Here is a 26,861-nt window from a genome sequence, read left to right as displayed (position 1 = left end):
TTCGCCCTGTGCCTGGAATAGAACTCAGGTCTCTCGCTTGCAAAGCGAGTGCTTTAACCACTGAGCTACAGGACTCCACTTCCAGCAAACAAAGGGAGGATTCTTCAATCTTAATAGACTGGGATAGATTTGAACCAATATTCCCCCATCCAAGCTTGACAGACAGTGATATCAATGGCAAGAAATGCAGTTTTAGCTGGTCAGACTCCAGCAGTCCCCAACGCACACTCTGGGGTCCCCATGCCTTGGGTCCTGACAACCTGGGCTTAATACTTTCTGGAATTGGGTGAGCCGGGAGGGGAGTCGCACTCCATTCCAACAAGCTATCTGTGGAATGTCCATGTGTAGGTTGGATTGATGGAATTCTCAGTTTGGTTTGGATATTCTGAAACATGGTGATAGACTTCCGCACATGTCAGACACCCGGCTGATGGGGAAAAAAAGGCAGTACCAAATCACCAAAGGTGTACTAGAGAGAAACTCTACCTGGATCTATATTTACTCTATTTGTATTTGTATAGCATTTCAGGACATTCAAAACCCAAAACAATAATAAATTGGTCATTTTCAATCCATATGACTGTTTGTGGGACATTGCTGTGCGCAATTGGCTGCCGCGTTCGCCCACAAATATACAGTCAATTCACTTTACAGTGTGTTCTGTGAAGCGCTTTGGGACGTCCTCCCGACGTGAAAAGCGCTATATCAAATGCAAAGATTATTATTATTATTATTATTCAGAGTTTGCAAAATTGTTGAATTCAGTATCGACTTTGTACCCTTATCTATTTCATTGTTTCCTCTCATTGTACTTTCCAAATGCACTCATTGCTGGTCTACCTAGTTCCATCACCAACATTATTACCTGCTCTAAACTCACACACCCTTCAGCCAGTTTATGCCAGGCTCCACTGTTACCATGACTCCCAACTTAATCTCTAATATCTAGTGGTGCAGTTAATAGTCCTTGCATTTGATATAGAGCTTATCACATCTTCAATGCATCTCAAAACACTTCACAGAATATACTTTAAAGTGAATTGACTTTATATTTTGTGGGCGAAATACGGCAGCCATTTGCGCCCAGCAGTGTCCTAAGTACAGTTGTGGCCAATTTATTATTATTTTTTTGAAGGGATTATTATCCCTGGAAAAACGATCCACCAATCAATATCAACTGGGTTCCTATGTACTGCTAGGTAAACAGAGGTTTGTGGAGTAAGGAAACTTGCCCATCGTTTCTCCCTGCAGGAATCATGCTTGCAAGACGAGTGCTCTAACCACTGAGCAGATATTAATGAGATGAAGACAAAAAGCATAAGTATGTATCTTATGTATGACAATTTGAACACCTTAAAAGAGAAATAGGAGGGGCTAAAGACAAAGCCAGATGTACTTCTCAGGTCACTGTGCGAAGGTGGGAGGAGAGGAGAAAAACTCCAGATGTTCATCACTGTAATCCTTGTGGGGGCCAATGATCTCCCGTCTCTCAATGAATCGATTTCAAAATCCTCATAAACACCTACAAATCCCTTCCCATCCCAGCACCTCACTATCTCTCTCAAATCTTCCTATCCCACTCCTTTGCCCTCCCTCCCCCCCCGGCTTGGCAAACTCAGGCTTTCTGCTTGTCCACTAACTTACCCATACCATCAGTGACCAAGCTTTCCAATTCTACATCCCTAACCTCTGGAACTCCCTCCTACCACGTTACCCTTTTCTATCTGTCTTCAAGTCCTGCCTTAAAACCTTCCACTTCGATCATGCTTATATAGTCACTTCTTTGTCCCTCTCTCTCCCCCCACCCTCACTCTCTAATGCTCCAAGATGTTATTCTTCATGAATGGCGCTACATATTGTTGTTGTTGTCCCTTTGACTGTCTGCATAGGTAGAATCAATTCATACTTTCAGAGATTTTTCTTAACTTAGCACAGAGAAGACTCTTTACGCTCACTGAATCCCGGCCTGGAGAAGCCTTTGCAATGTATGGGTCAGAACTAATTTTCTATTAATAACAGTGTTTCACTGCACAAGTTTTAAATTGTTTAGGTGGGGATGGGGAAGCGGGATTTGCTATGTCTTTGTTCAAACTACCAACATCTGAAAAGTAGTCATTTTGAAGATCAGCTGGAACTTTGAATGAGAGAAAGGACTCCATCCAGAAAATACCAGAGCAAATAGTTTCTTTGACACAAAGCTTGTGAACAACAAGCAATGAAATTATATTTATGGACTCAGTGGTCTTTTTGTTGAGGAGATAGAGAGAATAATTGGTGCTCATTCCCAGGTCACAACTTTCCTTCACAATATTTGGAGTCACTTGGGCACTAACAGCCATAGTGTGCTCTCAGTGCTCGTGCCCTAACCGGCATATGCTGGACCTGTGGCATGATTTTGAATGTGGCCCATCATCTCCTGGACCAACATGTTGATTCTGTCTGGGTTTACTTTCCTCAAGAGCCCACTTCACTTTTGCTGATGTTCTACCCCAAACTCTGCTACCAGACCCTGAATTTGGAACTGTTTTCTTTTCCCCAACTACTCCTGCAACATCGTCTCGTGCTTAAACAGTGATACTTCCCCCAACAACCAGCGGCTGATGACAACTTTCAGCATTGCCATCTTAAATGTGCAGCCTTCTGTCAAAGATGCAGGGGATGAACAGGCTGAGAGTGGGAAAAAGGGCTCCAGCCAGCATGCAGAAGGCTATGGAGTACATCACCATATTTACGGCACAGGACTATGGAACTACTGCACAAACAACAACAATTTGCACTTATATAGTGCCCTCCATGCCTGGCGGTGTCTCAGAGCGCTTAACAATGGTGGAGCTCAAGGCCGAGCCAGAAGGAGTGGGAAGGTAACCGTAGGCGCTGTCGAAAAAGTCTTCAGGCGTGACCTGAAGATGGGAAGAAGGGGGGCGAGGCAAAGGGGTTGAGGGAGGGAGTTCCAAAGATTCAGGGCATAGTGGCTGAAGGCACGGCCGCCGATGGTGGAATGGAGGATTTGAGGGACACGGAGGAGGCTGAACCCAGTAGATGGAGGCAGCGGATATTGCTGTGGGGAGAGGGAAGGTTAGAGAGATAGCGGGGGTGCCAAGGAATGGAGGGATTTAAACACCAGAGTGAGGATTTTGAAGTCGATCCACTGTGTGACAGAGAGCCAATGGAGTTTGGCAAGGACTGGGGTAATCGGGGTGCGAAGTTTGGTGGGGGTGAGAATGTGGGCGATGGAGATTTGAATGAGCTGGATTTTGTGGATAGTGGAGGAGGGAGACCAGCGAGGAGGGCATTAGAGTAGCCCAGCCGAGAGGTGACAAAAGCATGGACAAGAGTTTCGGCAGCTTTTGGGGTGAGGTATTGTCGGAGACGGGCAATGTAGTGAAGGTGGAAGAAAGCAGTGCTGGTCAGGGACCGGATATGGGGGAGGAAGGATAACTGGGGATCGAACCTGATGCCTAAATTGCGCACGGGTTCAGAGAGTTTTAAGGACAGGTCGGGTAGGTTGAGGAGGTCGGAACTGGGGACAAAAGACATCAGCGGGAGCCAAAGTGTATGGCTTCCATCTTAACCTTTAACTGCAGGAAATATGCGCTCATCCAGCTCCTGATGTCCGACAGACAAGCTGACAGAACATCAGGCGACTGGGGGTCGCAGCTGGAGGTGGAAAAGTAGAGATGAGTGTCATCTGCATGTATGTGGAAGTTTATCCCATGTCTGCGGATGACATCACCGAGAGGGAGCATATAGATGAGGAAGAAAAGGGGCAAAGGATGGATCCTTGGGGTAACCTGCAGGTGACCGGATGGAAGCGAGAAGATAAGCCATTTGCAGAAACGGCAAACAGCAACCCTTCTCTATTTCTTAAAGTGCAAGTTACAAACTGAAGCTGAACAAGACAATAAACTATCTCAATAGCCCACCTTGCTCAAGGCTGCCATCTTTTCAACTTGAGTTACAGCTACTTCACAGTTCACAGACTTCAAAGACACAGACTTCAGAGACACTTGGACATAACCTTTTGATTGTGTTGGAAAAGTACAAACAACATCTAAAAGATCATCCCTCAGTTATTCCAGATGGAGATGATAAAACACCTTTAAGGAACTGCTGCAAATTCAGTCTCTTGATAATATATTTGTGTATGATGTTAAAGAGTGTTGCTGTAAGGTTACCATTATTTTCATTCTTGAAATCTTGTATCATTTTGGGGGTTTTGTTTTCATCTCTGTTTTTGTTTGACATGTACGCACTTTGCAAAGCTTTGTAAGTGATGCATATATGGGGAGGGGGATACAATGGAATTAATAGCATAAGATAGTCTAGCCTGACACTTCAGTGCAGTGCTGGGAATGTGTTGCATTGATGGAGATGAAGTACTTCAGGTTAAATTGAGGTTTCATCTGTCTGTTCAGGTTGACGGTAAAGATCCCATGACACTATTTGAAAAGTGAAGGGAGTTTCTCCTGACGCCCTGGCCAACACTCCCCCAAATAAAATTGGTCATTCACTTCATAACTGTTTGTGGGACATTGCTGTGTGCAAATGGTTTCTGTATTTGCATACAAATAGTCATTTCACTTTACACTGTGAAGTGCTTTGAGACACCCTCCTGATATGAAAGGCGCTATACCAAATACAATATTATTATTTATTTACTTTGATTAGCCAATATGTGCTATTATCTTTCCAATAATCTTTCATGTTTAATACTGTTTCCTATTTTCACCCCTTTGTCAGAGGTGTGACTTATGATGTTCAATTGAAAAAGCATCTGCCTGTTCAGGTGGATTTTAAACGTTACATGACATGATTCAAAAACAGAAGGAAGTTTCTTCGTGTCCTGGCTAGCAATTCCTCAGGTAAAATTGTTCATTCACTCCACTACTGCTTGTGGGACATTGTTGTGCGCAAATTGGCTGTCACAATCACTTTACAGAAAAACTGTGAAGGACTTTGAGACATTTCAAATGTAATAATGCTCTGTCAAATGCAAGATCTATACTTAATATCTAATTTCCCAAGAATTTCACCATAATATGCCAAAGAGAGCTGCAGAGGACTATGCTCTGGCCTTTCTGATAACAATGCATCTAGTCTGACTCTTCACTCTTCTCTCTCACTCTCCCTGTACTCCAGGACCCAACCTCTGGTTGGTACTTCACTTGAACAACATAGACCATTTCCTTTCCCTCCCCCAGTGAGGAACTGCAGGTACAATCCCACTTTTACCACCCTGTGATACAGTGTGTTGGAGCTCATCACCATAGCAACAGTCAAGTAATTATTACCAAGTCAGCTTTTGTTTCAGAACTAATAAAGAGAAAAAATACCTTTCTATCTCACATAAATACAAACACACAGCGAGACCACATTCCTTATGCAAAAAAAACTCAGGTCAGTGGTGAGCACAATTCACTTGGGAGGTGTCAGGATGTACAATGATAAATCTGTCTGGCCCTAATGCACTCAAACTGGTTTCGATTATATTTTGGGTCAATTTTTTTTCCCGCATGTAATTACGTCAGGTCAGGCTAACTCCTCTTGTGAAGTGCCGCAGTTGAAACCCGAGCACAGTGAAGCTGTAAGGACTCAGGTTCCCGGCAGCCGGTGTGCGTCCACCCTGGAACTTTATATTTTTCAGCCAGAGGCATAAGGACAATGATCATGTGAAATAGCTGGCACACTTCAATGTCACAGATTATTACCTTTTTATAGAAAAAGTTTAAGTGGTACCATCCCTGTTTTGAGGAGTTTGGAACTGGGTTCTGTGCAAACTGGATTCAGGTAATGCAACAGCCAAGCATCACTGTTAGGGCCAGTGTAATGCAGTGGGGTTACTCGGGTGAGGGTGGGAGGGACACAATGGTATGTTTTTGTGTAACTACATGTTTTGGGTTGCAAACGCCCCCAAATTGAAAAAATGAAGCCTAAACGTCACGAGCACCAGAAAATCTGGTTACAGGATGTAAAGCACAATGGCCCAACTTGCAAGAACTCTGAATTGCCTGAGATTACCTGGGATACGAATTCTCATGAGTTGCATGAAGTACATGGGATTTACTGCACACAATGCACTTTGCATACTAGGTGTGTTTTTCCAACACTTGCATCAATTACATTGCCGTTTTCTCATTCAAGCATTTCTCATTCATACACTTCAGTGCCTTGGGACATCCTCCCAACGTGAAAGGCCCTATACAAATGTAATTTTGTTGTTTGTTGTTTTAAGTGCTCCGAGACATTGTCCAGCATGAAGGACGCTATATAAATGCAAGTTATTTTTGTTTCAACCCCTTCCTTATGCATAGAATTACATGAAATGTTACAGCACAACCAGTTCCCATACCAGTGTTAATACTCCCATCCCTCATAATCCTAACCTCCCTCACACCTCTATCCCTCTCTTTCCTTCTCTTTCTCTCATGTATTCATCCTCTGCCAGAAGTAGGATTTCCCAACCTACACACTTTCTGTCCAAATTTGGTAAATTTTTCACAACGGGGAAAATAATCCACCCACGACTTATTCTGTCCTGTATCTAAAACAAAAACTGAAAATGCCATTTAAGTATCTTTATGGAACAGTAATGTCCCCATTCAAGGCAGTGTATTGCTACCATGAAGATGATATCCATAAGGTCTTTAAAATGAATAGTTAGCGGTATGAACTTTGAAAGTTGAATCACTTGAAACATTCCCCCCCACACAAATATACACACTCACGCACCCAAATTCAAAACTTATCAGGATGTAAGACAGAGTTCACCAGTGTATTGTAGTTAGCAAACAACCAAGTATTTAATCTCAAGCCTTAGGAAAAATGAGAACCCAAAGTGCCTCAGATGTTGGTTAATTTCCCACTAGTGTGTTACACATGGTATTTTGGGTAGCGTACTTTACTTTGAAAGGATTTCTCTTAAATTCTGTTTGGAGGAATGATGTGTTTCTTGTCCTGTATGATTAAAGACGAATTGTCATGTCATCAAACAATGGCCGGTGCACAGTATCATAAAGATAATGGTTGAACTGCAAACCTGATCCATGCAATACAAAAAGAGCAACATGTTTTCTCTTCGAGTTTCTCTCTTCCACTCCTCTCAAATTTAAAAAGTACATTACATGCTCTTTGCTCCTCTTCTGCATTCTCAGTGTATTGAAGTCAAGACTCAACAACAACAAAATTACATTTATAGAGCGCCTTTCACATCGGGAGGACGTCCCAAAGCGTTGAACAGTCAGGTGTTTGGGCCTGAGCATGGGGAAGGGGTGGTTTAGGGGTGAGGGAAGGCAGAGAGGTGGGAGGGCGACCAAAAGCATGAACGAAGAGAAAGGTCTTGAGACCGGTCTTGAGATCTTGACTCATCACAAGATCTCTTAAAATATATATTTTCCTTGATGCTGACATTTCTTTCCCTCAGACATCTTTTTCTCCTAAATTTTATAAGCTTTAAAATCCAAGCTTGGCGTCGAGTAACCATAACCTTGTTACTTATCTTGTTCCTCTCCTATTCTGTTTTATGTACAAAGGTACTGATTGAGATGGCATTGATACAAATACTTTTTATCAGTCTCAATCAATTTCGCCCAGAAAATATACAGTCAATTCATTTTAGAGTATATTCTGTGAAGAGCTTTGAGATATTTCAATAATGTGATAAGCCGCTACATCAAATGTAATAATTATATTATTATTTACAAATAGCAACATCTAGATTGAAGAATGAATCGTGTTATCTCATTTAGCATCTGAACTTATAAAATATTCCATATTGAGGTCTAACTTGCGAGAGTCTCAAACATGTTTGTACCTAACGACCTCTGCAAGTATCTGAAAGTGTTGGAGGAAGCCTTTCCAGAACCCCACTTGGCACGGACCTCCTCCCTGGTGGCAGGGATCTGACTTTGCAGAAGATAGGCCTTCCAGTTCCAGAACACAATTTGCTAAACTCACAAAACCGACCCATTGTAGATTGTCCCAGTTGAAAGAGTAATCCTGCCTGTCCACTGCAATATTTTATCATTTAGATACAAGCACAGAAAGATGAGCTGACATGACTCACGTCCATGCAAATCGAGCCAATGCCCTTTTCCTTGTGGCCTTTTTCTGTCATTTTGATCCAGACGGAGCAGTTTTCTTCTAGCAGTTTAGCAGTTTTATCAGGGAAAATGATCAATATCCAACTTGGAGGAAAGCTAAGAGGCATCTCCTTGGAACTGAGCTGGCTCAATGTGGCATGCTTAGCATTGGAATGTCAGCATCTTCTCAATCAGTCCTCTGTGGCAATATCGGAAGTTCGGATCCTAAGACAAATGGGTCCATGGCACTGCAGGGGAGTCCCATTGATGGCAGACTAGCCAGCCTGGCTTATCAGCAGGACTTGGAGGGGCTGACTAGTCATTGTGAGCAGTATTCTTCTGATTTGCCTCCTGTTAACCCTGCAAGCCAAAGCCTTACTGGGTAAGGGGTCCTAGCAGTGGAAAAGCTTGCCAATCGCAACTATGCAATTTTAGCTGGTTGAACTCTAGCAGTACTCTAAGGTCCCCGAGTCTTGGTTCCTGCCACCATGTGCCTAATGTCTCCAGAATTAAGTAAACAGGGTTTGTCTCTCTGGGGAGAGCGTACATTCCATTTCAGATACAGGGACATTTTCATGTGTAGGTGGCATACACATGTAGAAATGTGTTTGAATATTCTTAAGCATGGTGGTGGGTTTCCACATGCAGACTCCAGGCTGATCAAAAACAAAAGATCAATCAGAAAAACTCCTAATAACCTGAATTGGACAAATGGTGAATTTGTGTCCAAAATGGTACATTCAGAATAACTTTATGCCACATTTTCAAAAGTTTTGACAAGTATTCCATAGATTTTTGATGGACTTAATTTCATATTGTCCGTCTACTCTCATTTGTAATTGCTCGACACAGCCTCATACATCAGAAAACATCAGCAGATTCCTTCTGTGTTGTTTCTGCTCTTATTGATTACTTATCTTTAGAACAGTTAACTCCCTCCCTCCCGCCCCACCCCCACCAAAACAAAGCTATTCCTACCTCTGGACTAATTGAATAAAATCATAGAATATTGCTGCACAAAAACAGATCATTTGGCCTATCATGTGTGGGGTGGGGAAATTTGTAGTCTATTACACATCAATCACTGAAAATAGCAATGTTTCAATATGCATTGATATTGTGATTTTCCATATTAAAAAGGAACAAAAAGATCTCTATACATAGCAATTGACACATGATAGACCTTGGCGCTAATTATCAGGTCTATGGAAGCTAATAGTTTACCAACAAACCAATGTTAACGTTGCAGATGGGGTAGAATCAATCCAAGAGAGGCACTGTTTGTATGAATTAATAGATTTGAGTGCGATATCGCGATGACAAGACAATAAAGGATTACTGAAGCCTCTATCTTGTACCCTTCTTAACCTCTTCTCTTGTCTACTGTGTGTTATATGAGGAGAGGCTCCAAAATGGGCATTTCCTGTCAACTCCCTCTCAGCTGCATTATAATTAATGGCTAAATATTTTAAAAAATTGAGGACACTAATTGTCTGTTGCTGACATGCCATGGCTAATTAAAAACTGCTAGCTCGGAAGAAGCGCTAATTGTTTTTCACAGGTCTCCTTCTCTCGTCCTTGTGTCCTTGCCAAGCTGAACAGTCCTAGGCTCAGGCGTAAATCTCTGTCACACATCTTGTCATCGAACATACATCATCACTTTCTGCTCATCCCCGATTCATTCTGCTTGCTTGCAGCAATTATCTCTCTCTCAGTGCTTGACCTCTCGGCAAATGGAGTGCAGCAAGGTTGCTAATTTTTTTCCCATGGACTTTGCAGTTAATTGATCTCCATTCGGCTGCCGAGAAACATTTTCACAGAGCCGACTTAATGAATCAGCTCGTGCTAGTTAAAACCCTCCGCTTCCTTGGCTGTGCACATTCTATCATGGCCTTATTGACCAGGGCCTTGGATTTGACATTCCGCAGCACAAATCAAACCAGTGCCAACACACCAAAAAAAATTGCTGATGCTTATTTATCATCTATTTACAATTCCTGGCACAAGTCCTTGCTCTGGGTGGTTTATATAGTCACCTAGACTAGTCAAACCAGAGTCTCGTTTGAAGGTCATAAAAGGCCTGAATTATCAATTCAAATCGTATCATTTTTCAGCATCACAAAGCTGTTGTTTCCTGGCATCATTTTGCTTGTCAAGGTTGGGCAGAGTAATGTGAGGGCAGGGAGTGAGCAGAGTTTTATGGGCTTTATAGACAATTACAAAACATTGCCAGGAAGGGTTGGGGAAGGAGGAGTTCACTGAAATGAGTCTGCTCCATGTCACTCTATCTATTCGTGAATGGACAAGGTTAAAATTGTTCAGCCAAAAGGTGCAAGGAATTGGTTCAAAGTTTCATGTGGGTGCATCCACTCTGCAGCCCTATACTATTAACCAGTACTATTATTTGCATTCAGAATTCCGGAGTTACTAGTTAACAATCTTTCCACGAATCTCAAAATTTACACCCCTTTGTTGAATGAACAGGTTGACAAATGTCTTTTGGACCAGTTATAGTAAGAATGAATAGTAAGAATTGGACTGAGTTCTATTTGTTTTACTAATAGCAGCTTTACTTTAGAATCCTTCTGCTCTTAAGAGACATTCTCAGCAGCTGCACTCCTGACTGTATATGCCAGGTATACCTAACAGAGTGTAATTTGAGTCACTGTAGTGCAACTGCACTCAACCATTTTTTTAACCAGGAAGGCACTAAAAAAGTACAAGTACCAATTACTGGTCCATAATAACCCCACTGCCGGTTCACAACAGAGATATGCTTTGACTGAGTGACCTGTCTGGCTCATTTACTAATAGTTCACCAGATGTTTTCTCTTATAAAATACAAAGCCACTACATTTTATAGCAAATCCTGTGAAGTGCTTTGAGAGGCTCTCACTCTCATCTATAAATTGCTTCACAACCTAGCACCACCGTATCTCTCTGATTTCTTCTTACCCCACTCCCCTGCTTGTTCCCTTCCAATTGGCCAACTAGGGCTTGCTGCCTGTGTCCACCCTGCAGGAGCAATTCCAGTCCCACAATCGCTGGACGTCCCTCCTTCTATCCATCTCACTTACCCCCTCTCTATTGATCTTCAAATCCCACCTTAAAATCTATCTGCGTCTACGCCCCCCCCACCCCTCTCCCCTGCTCAGCCCCTCATAAAATTCACTGAGGCGTTATCCTATGTGAAGGGTGCTATATAAATAATAATCATTGCATTTGATATAGGGCCTTCTCACACATCTTTGAGACGTCTCAAAGCGCTTCACAGAATATATTGTAAAATGAATTGACTGTATATTTTGTGGGCGAAATGCAGTGTCACACAACTGATAATAAATGCAAGTTATTGTCCTCACAACAAGAAAAGCAACATGTCAAATGCAAGGATTGTTATTATTTCAAGAAGAAACTGTGAAATCCCCGATATCAAAAAGAGTAAGAAACACTGCTCCACAGCAAAAATAGAAAGAAATCTCAACAATGTCCATATATCAACTATAAGTTTTGAATGTCTAAACTCTGTAATGATTCACAAGGTCACTGTTCATAGAGGAAAGCAAAGCTGGAATCCATAGGCCGATCAATCAAAGGTGGGGAAAGTGGCACAAAGACAGCAGTAGGACAGTCACAAAATAAATTTCAGATGAGGGAGTGAGCAGGAATGGTAGTTGAAAACAAAATGGAGGTTAGGTAGAGTGAACCATTGCTGAGAATAGGTTGAAAAGATACATTTGCAAATGTAGATAAATTAAATCTAACTTACAAGTAAACATGTAGAGTTAGGAAACGGGGTAGACATAAAGCTCTTTTAAGTGAATTGCAAAGGCTCAATTATTGGCACACAGTCAAAATTGAGAGGATCTGAAGCTGGAAGAGATGCGACAGAGACAGACAATTATCTGTAGATACGCTGAGCGAGGTATATGCCTAAACATGTGTTTGGTCAAGAAATAATCACTACGCATTCAGTTTGTTGCATTGTGCTGTGCATCAATTAACTTTTGATTCCTGTTGATTCAGCATCTTACCTGCCTGACTTGTAGTAATGGTGACGGCAGCAAAAAGCCTCTGGGTCCGGCTCAGGTCTGAAACTCCGTTCACAGCCTCCACCTCAAAGGTGTAGTTGGCGTGGGCCAGCAGGTCTGTGACTGTCACATAGGTCTCCACCAGTCCTGACTGCTGGGGTATGAAGCTGATGCTGTTGCCACAGGGCATGCACTCACCCTGCTCCCAGCTGCACCTCTTACAATTGATTCTGTAGGTAACGTCATCCCGACCCCCATTGTCCGCCGGTGGGCTCCACTCGAGGCTCACCGTCGTCTGGTTTATGTTATAAATTAGGTTTTGTGGTGCAGAAGGAGGTCCTTGAGAATAAGAAAACAAATTTTCTTGAGAGTAGGACAACGGACACAAAGAAGAAAGAACTTCCATTGATATAATGCTTATCCCATCAAGGTGTCTCACAAAGCTTTACCAGTATCACTGTTAAATACAGTGACTGTCTTTGTAAGCAAAAACAGCAGCAATTTTGTACAGCAAGGTCCTAGATACAGCCATGAAATTAATGACCAATTTATCTGGAGGACTGTTGGCCAAGACATCAGGAGAAACTCCTTTCTCTTTTACAAATAGTGCCACTGGGTTTTTAACATCTATCTGAATAACAGGTAGGACCTTAGTCTAATGCCTCATTCAAAGGATTCTGAAAGCCAATGCTAGTAAGATAAAGGTTAAGAGGCAAATGAACACACAAATACACAGCCTAAAAATGTCTATTGCTGTCCACCTGGGCCAGAGAAAAACAATGAATCATCCAACATGCCTCTACCTCTTATATTCCAATTCGATTTCTTCACCAAATCTAAAGAGATCTAGATTTTTGCATTTTAATTATAATTCTATAATATTTCATATGAATTCTTCAATCAAGAGATTCTCAGAGCCCTTCTCAAATATTAACAGTGGAATAATATCTGGAAAACCAGTCAATCCAAACTATTCAGCTCCACAAAAGAGTAAAAGCTACACTGTATGTTTGAAAACGTCAGACATTGACTTCACTGAACTAATAAGGAACTTACTTGTGCAAGGTACTGAGGGACGGTCAGTGAAAGCTCTGTAGTAGCCGTCTTCACACTCACAACGTGAAGAGCCTTCCCGTTCTGTGTGACTGTGAGCTGGACAGCGAGCGCACTGAAGATCCTGCGACCATGACTTGTAGAATCCCCGGCCACAAGCTGTGAAAAGGAAATATGCTTTATTAGGCCTTTAAGAACATCTTCAGGGTGATCCAACAGGGGGTCCACGGGGCGATTTCATCCGCCCCCCAACTCCCTTCCATTTCATCTGACCCACCCGCTCCCTCCATAACCCATAAATGTTATGTTATGTTTCTGGAAGGGAAACACAAAAATATTGCTTCTGCGGCCCACAGACATAGGGCATGTAGCCCTCAGCAGCCAAAAGGTTGGATTACCCTCTGTTAAACTATGGATTTATCAGCAATAAAATATATATAGGCTCAGTATTCAGTGGAGGCTTTCATTACAAAAAGGGGGGAGGGGGAATGCAATATGATATTTATCAAAAGAAAAATTGTAAACTGATGCATATGGAAAATATGGAATGGAGTAACATTATTAGTAATAATAACAACAATAATAATAACCTCTTTCATTTGATATAGTGCTTTATCACGTCATCGAGACGTCTCAAAGCACTTCACAGGATATACTGTAAAGTGTAGTATCTGTATTTTGTGGGCAAACTCAGCAGACAATTTGTGCCCAACAATGTCCCACAAACAATCATGAAGTGAATAACCAATTTTATTTGCGAGACTGTTGGCCAGCACATCGGGAGAACTTCTCTTCTCTTTCCCAGTAGTGCCATAGGATCTTGGTCACCTATACAGGCAGACAGGATCTTGGTTTAGCATCAAATCCAAAAGATGGATTTGGAAGGGCTCCAGAAGCAGCGATCAGAGACGCTAGTGTGAACCTTGCTTTATGGCGAGTTCAATTTTAATATCTCTTCGGAGGTCTTGGCTGAGATTTGTTCATCAAGCACAAGCCAGGGCTCAAACCTGAGACCCCCTTGGACAATATGGCACAGTTTCATGCTGGGCAACAAACGTACCAATTTAGCCATTAGTGGAACTCAAAGTATTATTTTCGTGTTAGTTTAATAAGAATGATGATTAAAAATGATTAGCCCTGCAGCAGATTCAGCAGCTGCTCCAAAAGTTAGCTTTCCCAGCAAACTCTCCATTTATGCACTAATACACCTATAATTTAGATTACAAATAACAAAAAAGTCCTATTTTAGTATCTATATCTCCTCTTTGCATAAAGTGCAGGAGATTCTTCTTTTATTCAATATAATTTAAATGAGTCCACTGCTGTGGCCTCTACCATTCCATCTGATAACCCTTTTCAACTATTAATAATTATAATAATAATCATTGCATTTGATAAACAAACAGCCTGGATTGAGTGACCAAATTATTTTTGAGGCACTAACAACCCCGGAAAAACAATCCACTAATTAACTAACAACCAGGTTCCTACTTACTGCTAAGTAAACAAAAAGTATGGAGTAAGGAAAGTTACCCAACGATTCACCCTATCTGGGCTTCTAACCCAGGCCCTCTCGCACGGGAGGCGAGTGCTCTAACTGCTAAGCTATAGGTCTCCACAATTATTCTGTGTAAAGAAAAACCTTCTGGTGTATGTCTTAAAATTACTCTTTACAACCCTGAATCTGTGTCGTCATATTCGTCTGTCTTGGCATTTCATTTTCTGCCTGGGAAGTATTGTTCCAGATTTACTTTCCTTTTCTAATTTAATATCTTACAAACATCTATCAAGTCCCCCCTGTCAAACAAACTACTGCGCATTACCAGCGAGAACTCATCTTGAAAAAAGTACTTATGATTGACAAGATTGTTAAATTGAACAAATCACTTGATCGGCCCCAGACAGTTTGGAATTGCAGTGGAATATCAGTAAAAGCTGGGTAAGATGTCACTGTGAGCTCTCAACACAGTGCAGTCTTTACAGACATTACAGAAAGATTCCAACCATCAGCACAGGCCCTGCATATGGACCTACCTGCCTCATTATTGTATACACTATTATTTATTTAAAACGTTACATATATATATACTGTATACAATATCTGCATGAGTATCGTATTTGCTGCCAAAGATTACATGTTTCACTCAATTAGTAAAAGATCTTACCCAGGAGATATCACAAAGCCTGAACGGATCTTGACCCAGCCTCATATTTGGAGCAAAAGGTCAGCAGAGCTTTGCTTGCTAACATGGCAACCAGGGTAAACAGGCAGTCGAGCAACACAAGAGGAACTAATGATAGGAGACAAGTCAATAGAATTAAGCCTTCTAGAAATCAAACTAATCCACGCAATGGCTTCAACGCAGAAACTGCACCAATTACCAAAATGCATACTCACAACCAGAATAAACCTCAATGAACCAGCTCTCCTTAGGACGATTAAGCTCTCAGCAGATAACAATTCTACCATTTGTTCATTAAGGCATTTGATGTATTGCTGTTCTTTCTTTGCTGTGTTTGCTTTACTTATAAAAAAGAGCCTGGTTAAAAATACATCAGACTTGTGTTATTTGCTGAGAATTATGTTGTGGTATTTACATTTTTAAGGCATTAAATTGTGATGATACTTTTATATCTGAACAGCCTGAGTTCCACAGCTAGCAACGTTTCAGAATGCAGTCCACATACCACTGTCAGACTGCAGTGAAAGTCTCAGTTTCAAGACTGTATCGACGGTTCTGGGACTGGAAGAGCACATGCTTTGCAGAAAGGGCCCTTGTGTTTCTCTTCCATTTCAATGTCTCCTGACCCCATTCACTATTTCACAATCAAAAAGGAGCTCTTCCTCAGCACAACAAAATAAGAAAACTAAAATAATCCATGAGAGAGAAGTTTTACTTTAGCCTTCTTCTCCCTACCCCATCACATTGGCCTGTCTGAGCTGGTAGCAATCATTACTGTCAGTGTTAGAAACAAAAGGAAATAATTGACATCAGAACAGCAATTTCCCTTCAGGAGCCCAGCTGAAAGTATGCGAAGAGGACTACCATGTCTTACTGCTCTGCTCCACAGCACAGTTGAATACCAACACATTGGCCACCATACTAGCCTTTCAACACCGAAGGCTACTTACAGTTTTATCCCCGAGCTGCTGAATAAATGTGTCATTTCTAACATGGTGCAAAATGAACACTAAACAAATGTGAACAGAAGGCACCCATGGATCAAACTACTACATATTTTTGATAGTATTTCCATTCTTTTTCACCTATTGTTTAGGGCTGACAGATTTCCTCAGTCCTACGTATTTTAAGCAATTCAACAGCTGGTTGGATAAGTCAACACACTTATCAACACACCATCAGCACCCTGATGACTGAGGTATCTTATCTAGCTGGTAGCTTTGAGCGGGAGCATCACTTGCTCAATCTCTGGTCTAAGAAAAATCAGGCTTCTCCTGAAGACCCTCTCCTCCTCCCAATGCAATCCCTCCTGCCAAACACGCACCGAGAGATACAGCTCAGATATGAATTCCACTGCAGTTGAATAATTTGTTTTTCTTACTGTCAAGACTTACACATAACTAATGGATGTGGGGTGTTGGGAGAGGAAGGTAAAAGACCTTGCACCTTGCATCATTCAGCACCTCACCTTTCTCTAGCCCAAAGGCACAACTAATGGGGTCAATTTAGCAATACATTCATTATTTAGTGCATCAAATGTACACCTCCCAGGGTGAAAAAAGCCAAGTGTCTCCCTAAGATAATAAGTGGAAAGAAATCTAGCAAGAATCCCTTCCCACCCATCTCAACACAAACAGATTCAGTAGCAATTGTTATAGGATGTGCTCAGAATATGCAGTGTTGAGGCCATTCAATCATTCACGCTGCCAAACAGAAATAAAACATTTGCTTTTGATTGTATCTCACTTGATGCAGAATACTGCAGGGAAAGCACAGTGTACATCATAATCCTTGCGTTTGATATAGCACCTTATCATATCAAAATCTTACAAAGCACTTTAAAGAATTTTTCCGTAAAGTGGCATAACAGTGTATTTCGGGGCAAAGGCTTAACAGTCTGTTTGTGGAGTATTGCTGGCCACAAACAGCCATGAAGAGAATGACCATTTCTTTCATCGACCAGGATAAAGGGAGAAACTTTCCTTTTCTTTTTGAATAGTGCCATAGGCTCTTTAACATCCACTTGAACAGGCAGACGAAACCTTGGTATCATGTGTCATTCAAAACACAAACATTAACAATACAACAATACAATACAACAACAACTTGCATTTTTATCACACTGGGTACTCTCTCGGAACACTGAAGAGGTTTATAACATTGGGCTAAATTTTACTGTAATATTCACATTCTAATTCTCTTTGATTTGATTTGACCAATCCAGAATCTCCTCAGTAACATTTGAATGTACTGCAATTGCTTTGCCTTGGTAGCTGGCAAGGCTTGGAATACAGTGGTTTATTAAAAAGTATTTTCTTTTCAGGTTGATCTTCAGAAAATGGAGCAGCTTGAGAATTCTGTAACTGTTTGGGAAACAGCAGATCCTTCAAAATGTTATCTCTCAGCTCTGAGTGATTTGGCATTTACTGTTGACAACTAAACACTGGGGCAGATCCTGACAGGCTGGACAATAGGACATGTCATTGGGAATCAGAATCTACTTCAATCATAGTTTGGGAATGGATTCCTCTGTCTGCAACTATGTCATTCTTGGACCACAAACAACAGCAACAAAGAACAGGAACAAGCAGAGCTCAGCGTTGGGAGGAATCACAATGGGGTTGAAAAAGTGGTTGAACAGAAAAAGTGCAGCGTAAATGGTGCGAGCAATGGATAAAGCACCCGGGAACATAAAGTAAATCTTGTGCTGGAAAATATATCACTCCGAGTTCCGAGATCCCTTCTCTGAGACAATCTCAGGTACATTTTCTTTTCAACTTTTTTTTCTTTTTCATACTTTTCTCCCCTCAATTTTACCCATTTCCATTTACATTCTTCCCCTCTCCTGTATCACCCATCTTTCGCCTCCTAAAGTGCAAATAGATGAAATGACCCTCTCAGGTGCTGCCAAAACCCCGTTTTGTGCCAGCTCAGAGTGGCTCATCCTTTCATTTCTCTACTATTTCTGGGAGGGGAGGAAAGTAAAAACCTGGCTGACATTGAACATCTCCCCGCCCACACCACCTCCTTCCCCATCACCCCAACCACTAAAGCCCAGTAGCTCAGCCAACATCACAAAGCTGCCACTGAGAAAAGATACATTAAACATGCATGAAACACCTAGCATGATTCTTTAAAGCACTGAGGATGCATGCACAATTCAAATATAATCAAAAACATAATCTTTTCATCTCCCAAAACACTCTAAACATATTTAGTTTCCATTGTAAACAATAGGGCTTAAAGTCTGATTGGTATTAGATGTAGTGCCTTTGGCAATGTTAGCTGTTAATGGAATTTTCCCAATTATAATTGTGCATTGCCAAAGATGTGAGCCCTAACCCTGACTGGATTTTCAGCCCAAATATGTTGTTTCTTAGTAGTAATAGGATTTTTCATGAGTAGGACAGTAGGACAGAGACAGGAAGGCTGGACTATAAATACATCTCACTTGCTCCCTTGTTGATAAACCCAATATCTAGAGTGGAACTGAGTCAAACAATCAAGTTTCCATCTCTGCTCTAGGTTGAATTAATGTTGCAAAGGTACAGTTGGGGTGCAACAACTAACTTCAATCCTCAAGGATAGAATCCCTCCTGATTGCTATCCAGTGCCTGAATCCTGCAGCAAAGTATATTAATGTGGATACCATTGGGTAAGGTCTGAATCGATCTTGGTGGGGATGCCCCCCACAGATAAATCAGAAATTTACGGCACAGAAGAAGTGCATGTCCTGTCTCTCTGAAAGATTTAATCATTTAGTCTAACACCATTCTGGTATTCTCGATAACACCATTTTATAGTTATCTTTCTTAAATATATATCTAGAATCAGTTGCCAACATTCACTGTCTGGGTTCACACATGAAGAAAGGTCACTTTGACACAATACCTAAGTTCAAGCCCCATGGAATCGGTGTGCGCAAGAGCAGAAGGCTGAAAATTGGAGAAGGAGGTGAAAAGAGGTATTAAAATCAATGTTTAATTTTATCCACAGAGCTACTCCCACATCAGTAACTGTTAGGGAGCTCTTTCCTCTCACGCACAAGCTATGTTAAATGACCTGAGGCAGTTTGGCTGATGCTTTTTCTGAACCCCTGTGATTATTTTCATTATCAGATCTCTAATGGCAGCTTGGCATAATTACAGTCACTGGCCATTTCTTCAGCTCAAATGCCTCTTAAATACAGAGTGTGTTCGTTGTGGCTTCTTCAATAATTTTCTTAATAAAGTGGCTTTTCTTTATAAACAGCAATTAATTTTATGAAGCCCAGTAACTGATTATATGCACCCACATCCAACTCCAACAACATACAACTTTCCCTTAAATTGCCTACATTACCACAGAGAGCTCTGTGGAACGATGCCATCTCCTTTGAAGTGAATGAAAGATCTGTCTCACATACTAATGTCTCAGTAAAAATAATTTTTGCATTAAATCACATACTAATCACATACTAATATTTTTGCATTAAATCACAAATTTCCAAACCAAAATGCTTTCAAAGCAAACTACACACAAGCCACAGAACTATTTTTTGAGAATATGAAGTAGATACATTTTCATTCCATTTTCACGCATTTCTTCTCTACTAAGGTCAAGAGGGTGGCAGTCAACTTGCAACCAGGCACCTGCCCACTGCTGCTCTTCAGCCATCTCCTGCAAATGACGTGCTGTTCTGCCGATAACCCACCCTCTGTTTTTATTACCACACAGAGGCACACCTATTATTACTGCAGTTACTATAACTCTTACAAAAGGAATGTTCCCAAACTCTTCAACCATCTAACAGCCACAGATCTTCTACACAAATACATAGATGGCAAATAGGGCAATTCATTTTTTAAAAAAGAGTTGTTAGAATATGGAATACTTCAGCACAACTGGCTGCTGAAGCCAAGTCCATATTGTGCTTGGATTTGACATAGCGCCAATCACAACTTTGAGGCATCTCAAAGCACTTCACAGGATTTTGTGTTGTGTAATGTGTAAGTATTTGTAGAGAAATGTGGCAGCCAATATGTGCACAGCAGTGTCACGTAAACAGCCATGAAGTGAATTTTAGTTAGGGGGTTTTTGGCCGAGGCATAATGAAACTCCCTTCTCTTTTGAATAATATCCTTTAAAGGATCATTAATGGATAATTGGATAAATACTTGAGGAAAATTAGTATCAAAGTGGGAGAGCAGGAATTGTAATAGAATTGATAGCTCCAGAAGGGGAGCTGGCACCAGCACCGATACAATGGACCAAAAGACCTCCACCTGTGCTGTAAACGTTCTATAATTCTGATTCTAAGACGTCTACTTGGTGGCCCCATAACTTCGCCTTGCGTCAGACTTGAAAATAGGATCTCCCCAGAGTGACAGGAGTAATGCAGTCTTCTTCCCTTTCATGTTGCTGTGCAATGGTGATGTGTTATCACTTTGTTTGTTATTTCTGTATTTATTTAGATATAAAAAATGGTGCATTCTGAGGCCGGTTTGCCGAGTCAACAGGGATTTCTTTCCACTGCAGTGGATTAGATGGGCAGACAAAACAGGAATATGCAATAATTAAGCGTGAATCAAAGCTGATGAGAAAATCTGACTGCAAATAAATAATTATGCAATAAATGTATTAAATTAGGTAATTAAGTTTTATTTGCACAGAAAATAAAAGGAGAAAAATTACGATTTCAAACTATCACTGTAAGGTGCAACAGTCAATTTTTTCAAAAATCCTTGGATTTGATAAAGCACCTTTTTCTTTGGGAGGCCATCTCAAAATGCCTCAAAGACTTCCTATAAAGTTTAATATCTGTGCATTTTGTAGGTAAATCGCAATTATGGTGGGCGTCATTATATTTAGGTGAATAAAAATAAATGAAAACAGTCTCTTACATAACTAACAGAGCACAGTAGTCTCATTTTAAATAGATCAATGCTTCACAAGATTGCTCTGTAAAATGTTGTGCTATTGTCACCTGTGTACAGGGAGAACACAAGTTCCTGTTTATCCCCATAAAAGATCATCAAACCTTGTTGTTGGAAAAGGTTTGCTTGCAAAACCTGTCACAACACTTGATAACAATTACTGCAAATCACTTTGAGATGCTTTGACATTATAAGGTGCTATAAAATTATAAAATTCATTTTTTCCCATCATCCAATAAATTCCTCAAGAGTGGAGACAAGGTTCAGTGGGTAAACATGTTACTGTGTAAACCAGATGAGGATAACTCAAACTGTACATAGCAAAGGTTCCCTCATAGAAGTGCATCACACATGACTGAAACAGATACAGAGTCTGTACTTAGTGCTGAATGTACAATATAGGCAAAATTTAGTGTGTGTTTACAGAGTCTGTATTTAATGTGATATATTTGGAATGGGTAATATTTAGTGTTTCTTTATACAGTCTGTACTTCATGTAAGATGCACTATGTGGGTAATATTCAGTCTGCTTATCGAGTCTGTATTTATTATGAGATTACTGGGGGCAGCTGGGTGTCTGATATATGCGGAAACCCATCACCATGCTTAGAAACATAGAAATCTGGAGTGGAGAAGGAGGCAATTCAGTCCATCAAGTCTGCACCTCGCAGAGCAAGGAGATCAATCCCAATGCCCCATCTTATCATCATTCCCCTTCAAGCCCCTCTCTTTCATATAACAATAACTTGCACTTATATAGCGCTCTCCATGCAGGGTAGCATCTCAGAGCGCTTAACAGTGGTGGAGCCTGACTCCGAGCCGGGGGAGGGGATGCGGGGGCGGTTTGGGGGTCGGAGGTGGCCGTAAACACGGTCAAAAGGGAAGATTTTCAGGCAGGACTTGAAAAAGGGGAGAGAGGGGGCAAGGCAGAGGGATTGAGGGAGAGTATTTCAGAGTTTCTGGACATAGTGGCTGAAAGTGCAACCTCTGATGGTGGGGTGGAGGGTGCAAGGGACGAGCAGGAGGCCGGTGCCAGTTGAGCGGAGGTGCCGGGTGGTGGATTGGGAAGTGAGGAGGTTGGAGAGGTAGAGAGGTGCCAGGGAATGAAGGGTGTGAATGAACACGAGTGAATGAACACGAGTGTGAGGATCTTGAAGTCAATCCATTCGGTGATGGGGAGCCAGTGGAGCTGGGCAAGAACTGGTGAGATGTGAGTATGGAGTTTGGTTCTGGTCAGTATACAGGCAGCAGAGTTCTTAATGAATATACCTATCTACTTCCCTCTTTAAAGCTACAATGGACTCCACCTCCATCATCCAACACAGCAGGGCACTTTACTCCCTCAACTACTCTCTGGGTGAAGAAGAAATTCCTCCTAAGTTCTCCTTTTGTTGCTCTTGTGGCCATCTTATAAGTTTGACTCCAAGTCATTGATTCCTCTACCAATGGAAATAACTTCTTCCTATTTAACCCTCTCATACTTTTGTGCACCATGTTTAAGAGTATCCAAACCAAGTAGAGTTCCATCTACCCCACCTTCACATGGAAATACCTACTCATTAGAATGGAATCTGAATTCTCTCTCCAGAGGGACATATCCTGCTTACCTAATTCTGGAGAGGTTTTGGCTCAGGTTGGCAAGAGCCAAGGCTTGGGGACACCAGAGTTTGCATTGGGCACTGCTGGAATTTAACCAACTAAAATCACATAGCTTTGCCATTGAAAGCACCACCTGACAAGCATTCCATTGCTTGTACAACTAGGACAATCCTTCCTATTCGGGCTTCGGCTTGCAGAGTTAACAGGAGTTCAGTGGGAAAAATCCCTGCCTTCATTGTCTGGTCTGCTCTTCCAAGAGCAGCTAGTTAGCCAGGCTGGCTGTGCTGTCATCACTCAGAGTCATCGAACTGTGTGCAACTTAGTCGTCAGATTTGACCCACAGCTGTCCCTCCTCCCCCACATCCAGTCCCTGACTAGGACCGCCTTCCTCCACCGCTGCCACATTGCCCGCCTCCGACCATACCTTAACCCAGACACTTGTCCGTGTGTTCGTCACCTTCCAACTCAACTTTTAAAAAGCTCTCTTTGCCAGTCTCCCCAGCTCCACCATACACAAGATCCAGCTAATCCAAAACTCCGCTGCCCGCATACTCAACCGCACTAAAGTCCGTACCCCCATCACATCAGTTCTAGCCAGGCTCAGTTGGCTCCCAAAGGCGAACGGATCGATTTCAAGATCCTCTCACTCATTTTCAAATCTTTTCATGACCTGGCACCTCCCTACCTCTCCGACCTGTTTACCCCCAAACCATTACTCACTGCCTCCGATTGACTGATTCCTGCCTTCTGCATGTCCTTCGTGCCCTCTATTCCACCGTCGGTGGCCGCTCTTTCAGATACTACACTTCGAAACTCTGGAACACTCTTACTCTATCCCTCCATCTTGCCCCTAACTTCCCCATCTTCAGGTCGGGCCTGAAGACCTTCCTCTTTGACCATGCCTACGGCACCTCCCCCTCCTCTGGCTCGGTGTCATGCTCCACCACTGTCAAGCTCAATTCTGGACATTCTATTTCCAAACATTTCGCCTTGGAGCCAGTTCAGTTCCAAGGAGACCTTGCTTGCTGCCCCACCCCCAACAAGGATAGTGTGAGAATCACTGTGTGGGTAACATTCAGTGTCGCTTTGCAGAATCTGTATTTAATGTGAGAATCACTGTGTGGGTAATATTTAGTGTGGAGTTGAGATTTAGATCAGAATACAAGACTATGTGTTTATGACTCTAATGAGATCATACATTTTAAATCAAGAATTTGTAACCAACATGTTTACAACAACAGGTTCAAATGTTTTTCAATTGTTTCTACGCTTAAAAATCTTTTTTTTCTTTTTCCGGCCTTTCTTTTTATAAAGAATCACAGAAAGTTTACAGCACAGAAGGAGGTCATTTGGGCCCTTGTGTCTGTGATGGAACCAGTGCAACTCCTCCTGCAACGTCACCACCACAATGTAACTATCTACTCTCATACCCTTTTGATATCTTTGCCGCAAGTGTTTATCCAAAAGTTCTTATTGACTCAGCTTCGGACCACATGAGCAGCAGAATTCCACAGTCTAACAACATTCTGCTTNAAAAATCTTCCGAAAGGCCTCTTTTCTCTTCTCTTTGTTGTGCAAGAGGTTTCTGGATCAGTTCTGTGAGAGGAGAATCCAGCAGAGAATGGAGAACCAGTGGAGCCGGGTATCTGGGGAGGAGGGGAAGTTTGGACTCTCATTTGTCCTGCTGACAGACTTGCAGTGAGAGTAATTATAAGCACAACTCCCCAGCCCGGGCTCCCTGTCACTGATAGATTGTGATACACACTATTTAATGCTGAACAGCAGTTGGGGAGGTTAGTGTGACGTCACCTGCTACATTATAACTAAATCCAATTACCACATGGTGGGAGTAAAACTCTCGATTCACACTGGTTGTCTAACAAGCAGGATTCAATATGGCTTTGTCACTGTCATATTTTTGAAAATAAAATTTGATAGGTTTCTATCTATCCATCTATCCATTATGGAACAGGAGCCTTTGAGCTGAATGAAGCTTCCAGCACATGGTAAATTAATCAGCTGCACATCCCCCGTTCACTCATGGACCACAATACACCTACAAAACACACAGTCACTACACTCTATGGTAAATCCTTAAAGCATTTTGAGATGTTCTCACGAATGAAAGGCTCTATATCAAATTCAAGGATTATTATTATTTTAAGTGTTGTCCCTGTTTTTACAGGTCAATTTTGTCATAAAGAGCATTTTCTACATGGAATTAATTCCCTGCACATCATGCAAACCTCTGAGATTTCAACTTGGACCCAAATTGGCATCAGCGTTAAAGCCTTAGGACTCCGTGTGATATATGGAAAAACTCTGTTGAAGTCGCGGGTGGCTTTAGCGAGTTCAATTTGACAGTTGCACCACTGGAATACTTTTAGACACTTCTGCTACTACTGAAAATAGTCTGCTATTATATCTGTCTGTTTTTCAGAAACCAAGAACCAAATCTACAATTTGTGTTAAAATGCAGCATAGCACTTGTAGGCAATATCACAGCGGTGAAAGAGAGCACTCATTCTTTCTCCTGTACACATTAAAGAAAGTGTGTTTTTCGGAATCAAAAGGGACAGAAGCACAGTTAGAGGGGAAGTGCTCAATTCTCTTCAGTCTGCTCAGTTTCCATGCCGAGTTGTGCTGACAGTGGGGACTGGGCAGATGGTGGTGCCCATCAGGTCATGCACCTGGGCAAGGAATTCACAGTGAAGTAAGTGAAAAAGTGAAGAGTTAGCAGGTCACCTCTCCTAACAGCTAGCCAGAGAGTATCGGAGCAGGGCTTTGACTACAAAAGCCACATTCAAAAGTAAAACTGAGAATCATTTTTTTACACAGCAAGTTTAAACAAATAAAGAGCTTTCTAAGGACTAGTTCCTGAATCCTGCTGTGCTTGGAAAAAAATAAAACAACTTTCTTTGTATAAACTATACAATCATCTAATGAATGAAGCGGTTCCATTATGGAACAGGAGCCTTTGAGCTGAATAAAGCTTCTACCACATGCACTTTAATCAGCCACAAGTCCCCCATTTACTCACATACCACAGTCCTATTGAAGATCAGTGGAGTCTGCCATTAGGTAGCTCTTCTGTATTTGAACATAACTGACCTTTAATTTTTCATGTGGCTGCAGGTTTATTCGCCATTTTTCTTTTAAAGACTCAGTGTCTCCAGGTAAAGAAAGCGCTTGCATTTTTATAGAGCCTGATCATAGTGGCTAAGAAGTAATTATTCTCAACTCCAGTGGCTTTATTTTTTTGCAGCCATTTAGCACACACAAAATCCCACAAGCAGCCATGAGGTGAATGGCCAATTAATCTGGAGGATTCTAGGCCAAGACACCAGGACAAACTCCCTGGTAAATGTTCTTAAAAAACAATTTACGAGGTTGGTAAACAGAGGAACAAGGAATGGTGCAATTACCAGTGTGATTACCCCACTGAATCACTGATTGCATCTGCTGCAAAGTGCTGTTTAATGTGGCTATTTAACGTAACCATTATACTTAATGCAGCCACCTCACATTTTTCCACAGTGGTTGACATAGTAAACAGTTGAGTTTAATGTATCGTAGGCACTAAAAATAAGATCTTTTTCCACAAGTCTTTATAATGGATTTCCCACAATTTAGTAGAAATGAGGTATATAAAATGCACAATGAGAATGGAGAAAGAAAAACAGAGAGAAATATTTTCAAATATACTGAGGCAGAAAGAGAAAAGAGCACCGGTTTGGGGTGGTGAAGGCTACTTTTTGAGACATACATTAGGATGTATTTCTTTGCACAGAGGATAATCAACAGCTAGGATGGACTACAACAACAACAATAAGATTACATTTGTATAGCGCCTTTCACGTCGGGAGGACGTCCCAAGGTGCTGCACAGAGTACAGCATTTCAGACCCGAGCTGGGGTCAGGGGGGAGAAGGGAGCGGAGGGGGGGTGGCCGATGGCATAGTCAAAGAGGAGGGTCTTGAGGCGGGACTTGAAGGAGGGTAAG

The 26,861-nt window shown here is 41.7% G+C and overlaps 1 protein-coding gene across 1 annotated transcript in view; it reads right to left on the bottom strand.

Annotated features, from left to right (window-relative positions):
- The window catches only part of epha7 (eph receptor A7), a 193,781-nt gene that overhangs the window by 109,882 nt on the left and 57,038 nt on the right, over positions 1 to 26,861 (bottom strand). The window contains exons 4-5 of the mRNA XM_042333027.1: positions 13,166 to 13,321; positions 12,113 to 12,448 (exon numbers count right to left, since the gene is read on the bottom strand). Coding sequence (XP_042188961.1) covers positions 12,113 to 12,448; positions 13,166 to 13,321 — 492 coding nt within the window. The remainder of the gene's footprint in view (positions 1 to 12,112; positions 12,449 to 13,165; positions 13,322 to 26,861) is intronic.

The sequence above is a fragment of the Callorhinchus milii genome, unplaced genomic scaffold (genome assembly GCF_018977255.1).
Source record: "Callorhinchus milii isolate IMCB2004 unplaced genomic scaffold, IMCB_Cmil_1.0 Scaffold3, whole genome shotgun sequence".
NCBI lineage: Eukaryota > Metazoa > Chordata > Chondrichthyes > Chimaeriformes > Callorhinchidae > Callorhinchus > Callorhinchus milii.
Note: the sequence above shows the minus strand (reverse complement) of the source record. Positions and strands in the feature narration are given on the sequence as shown.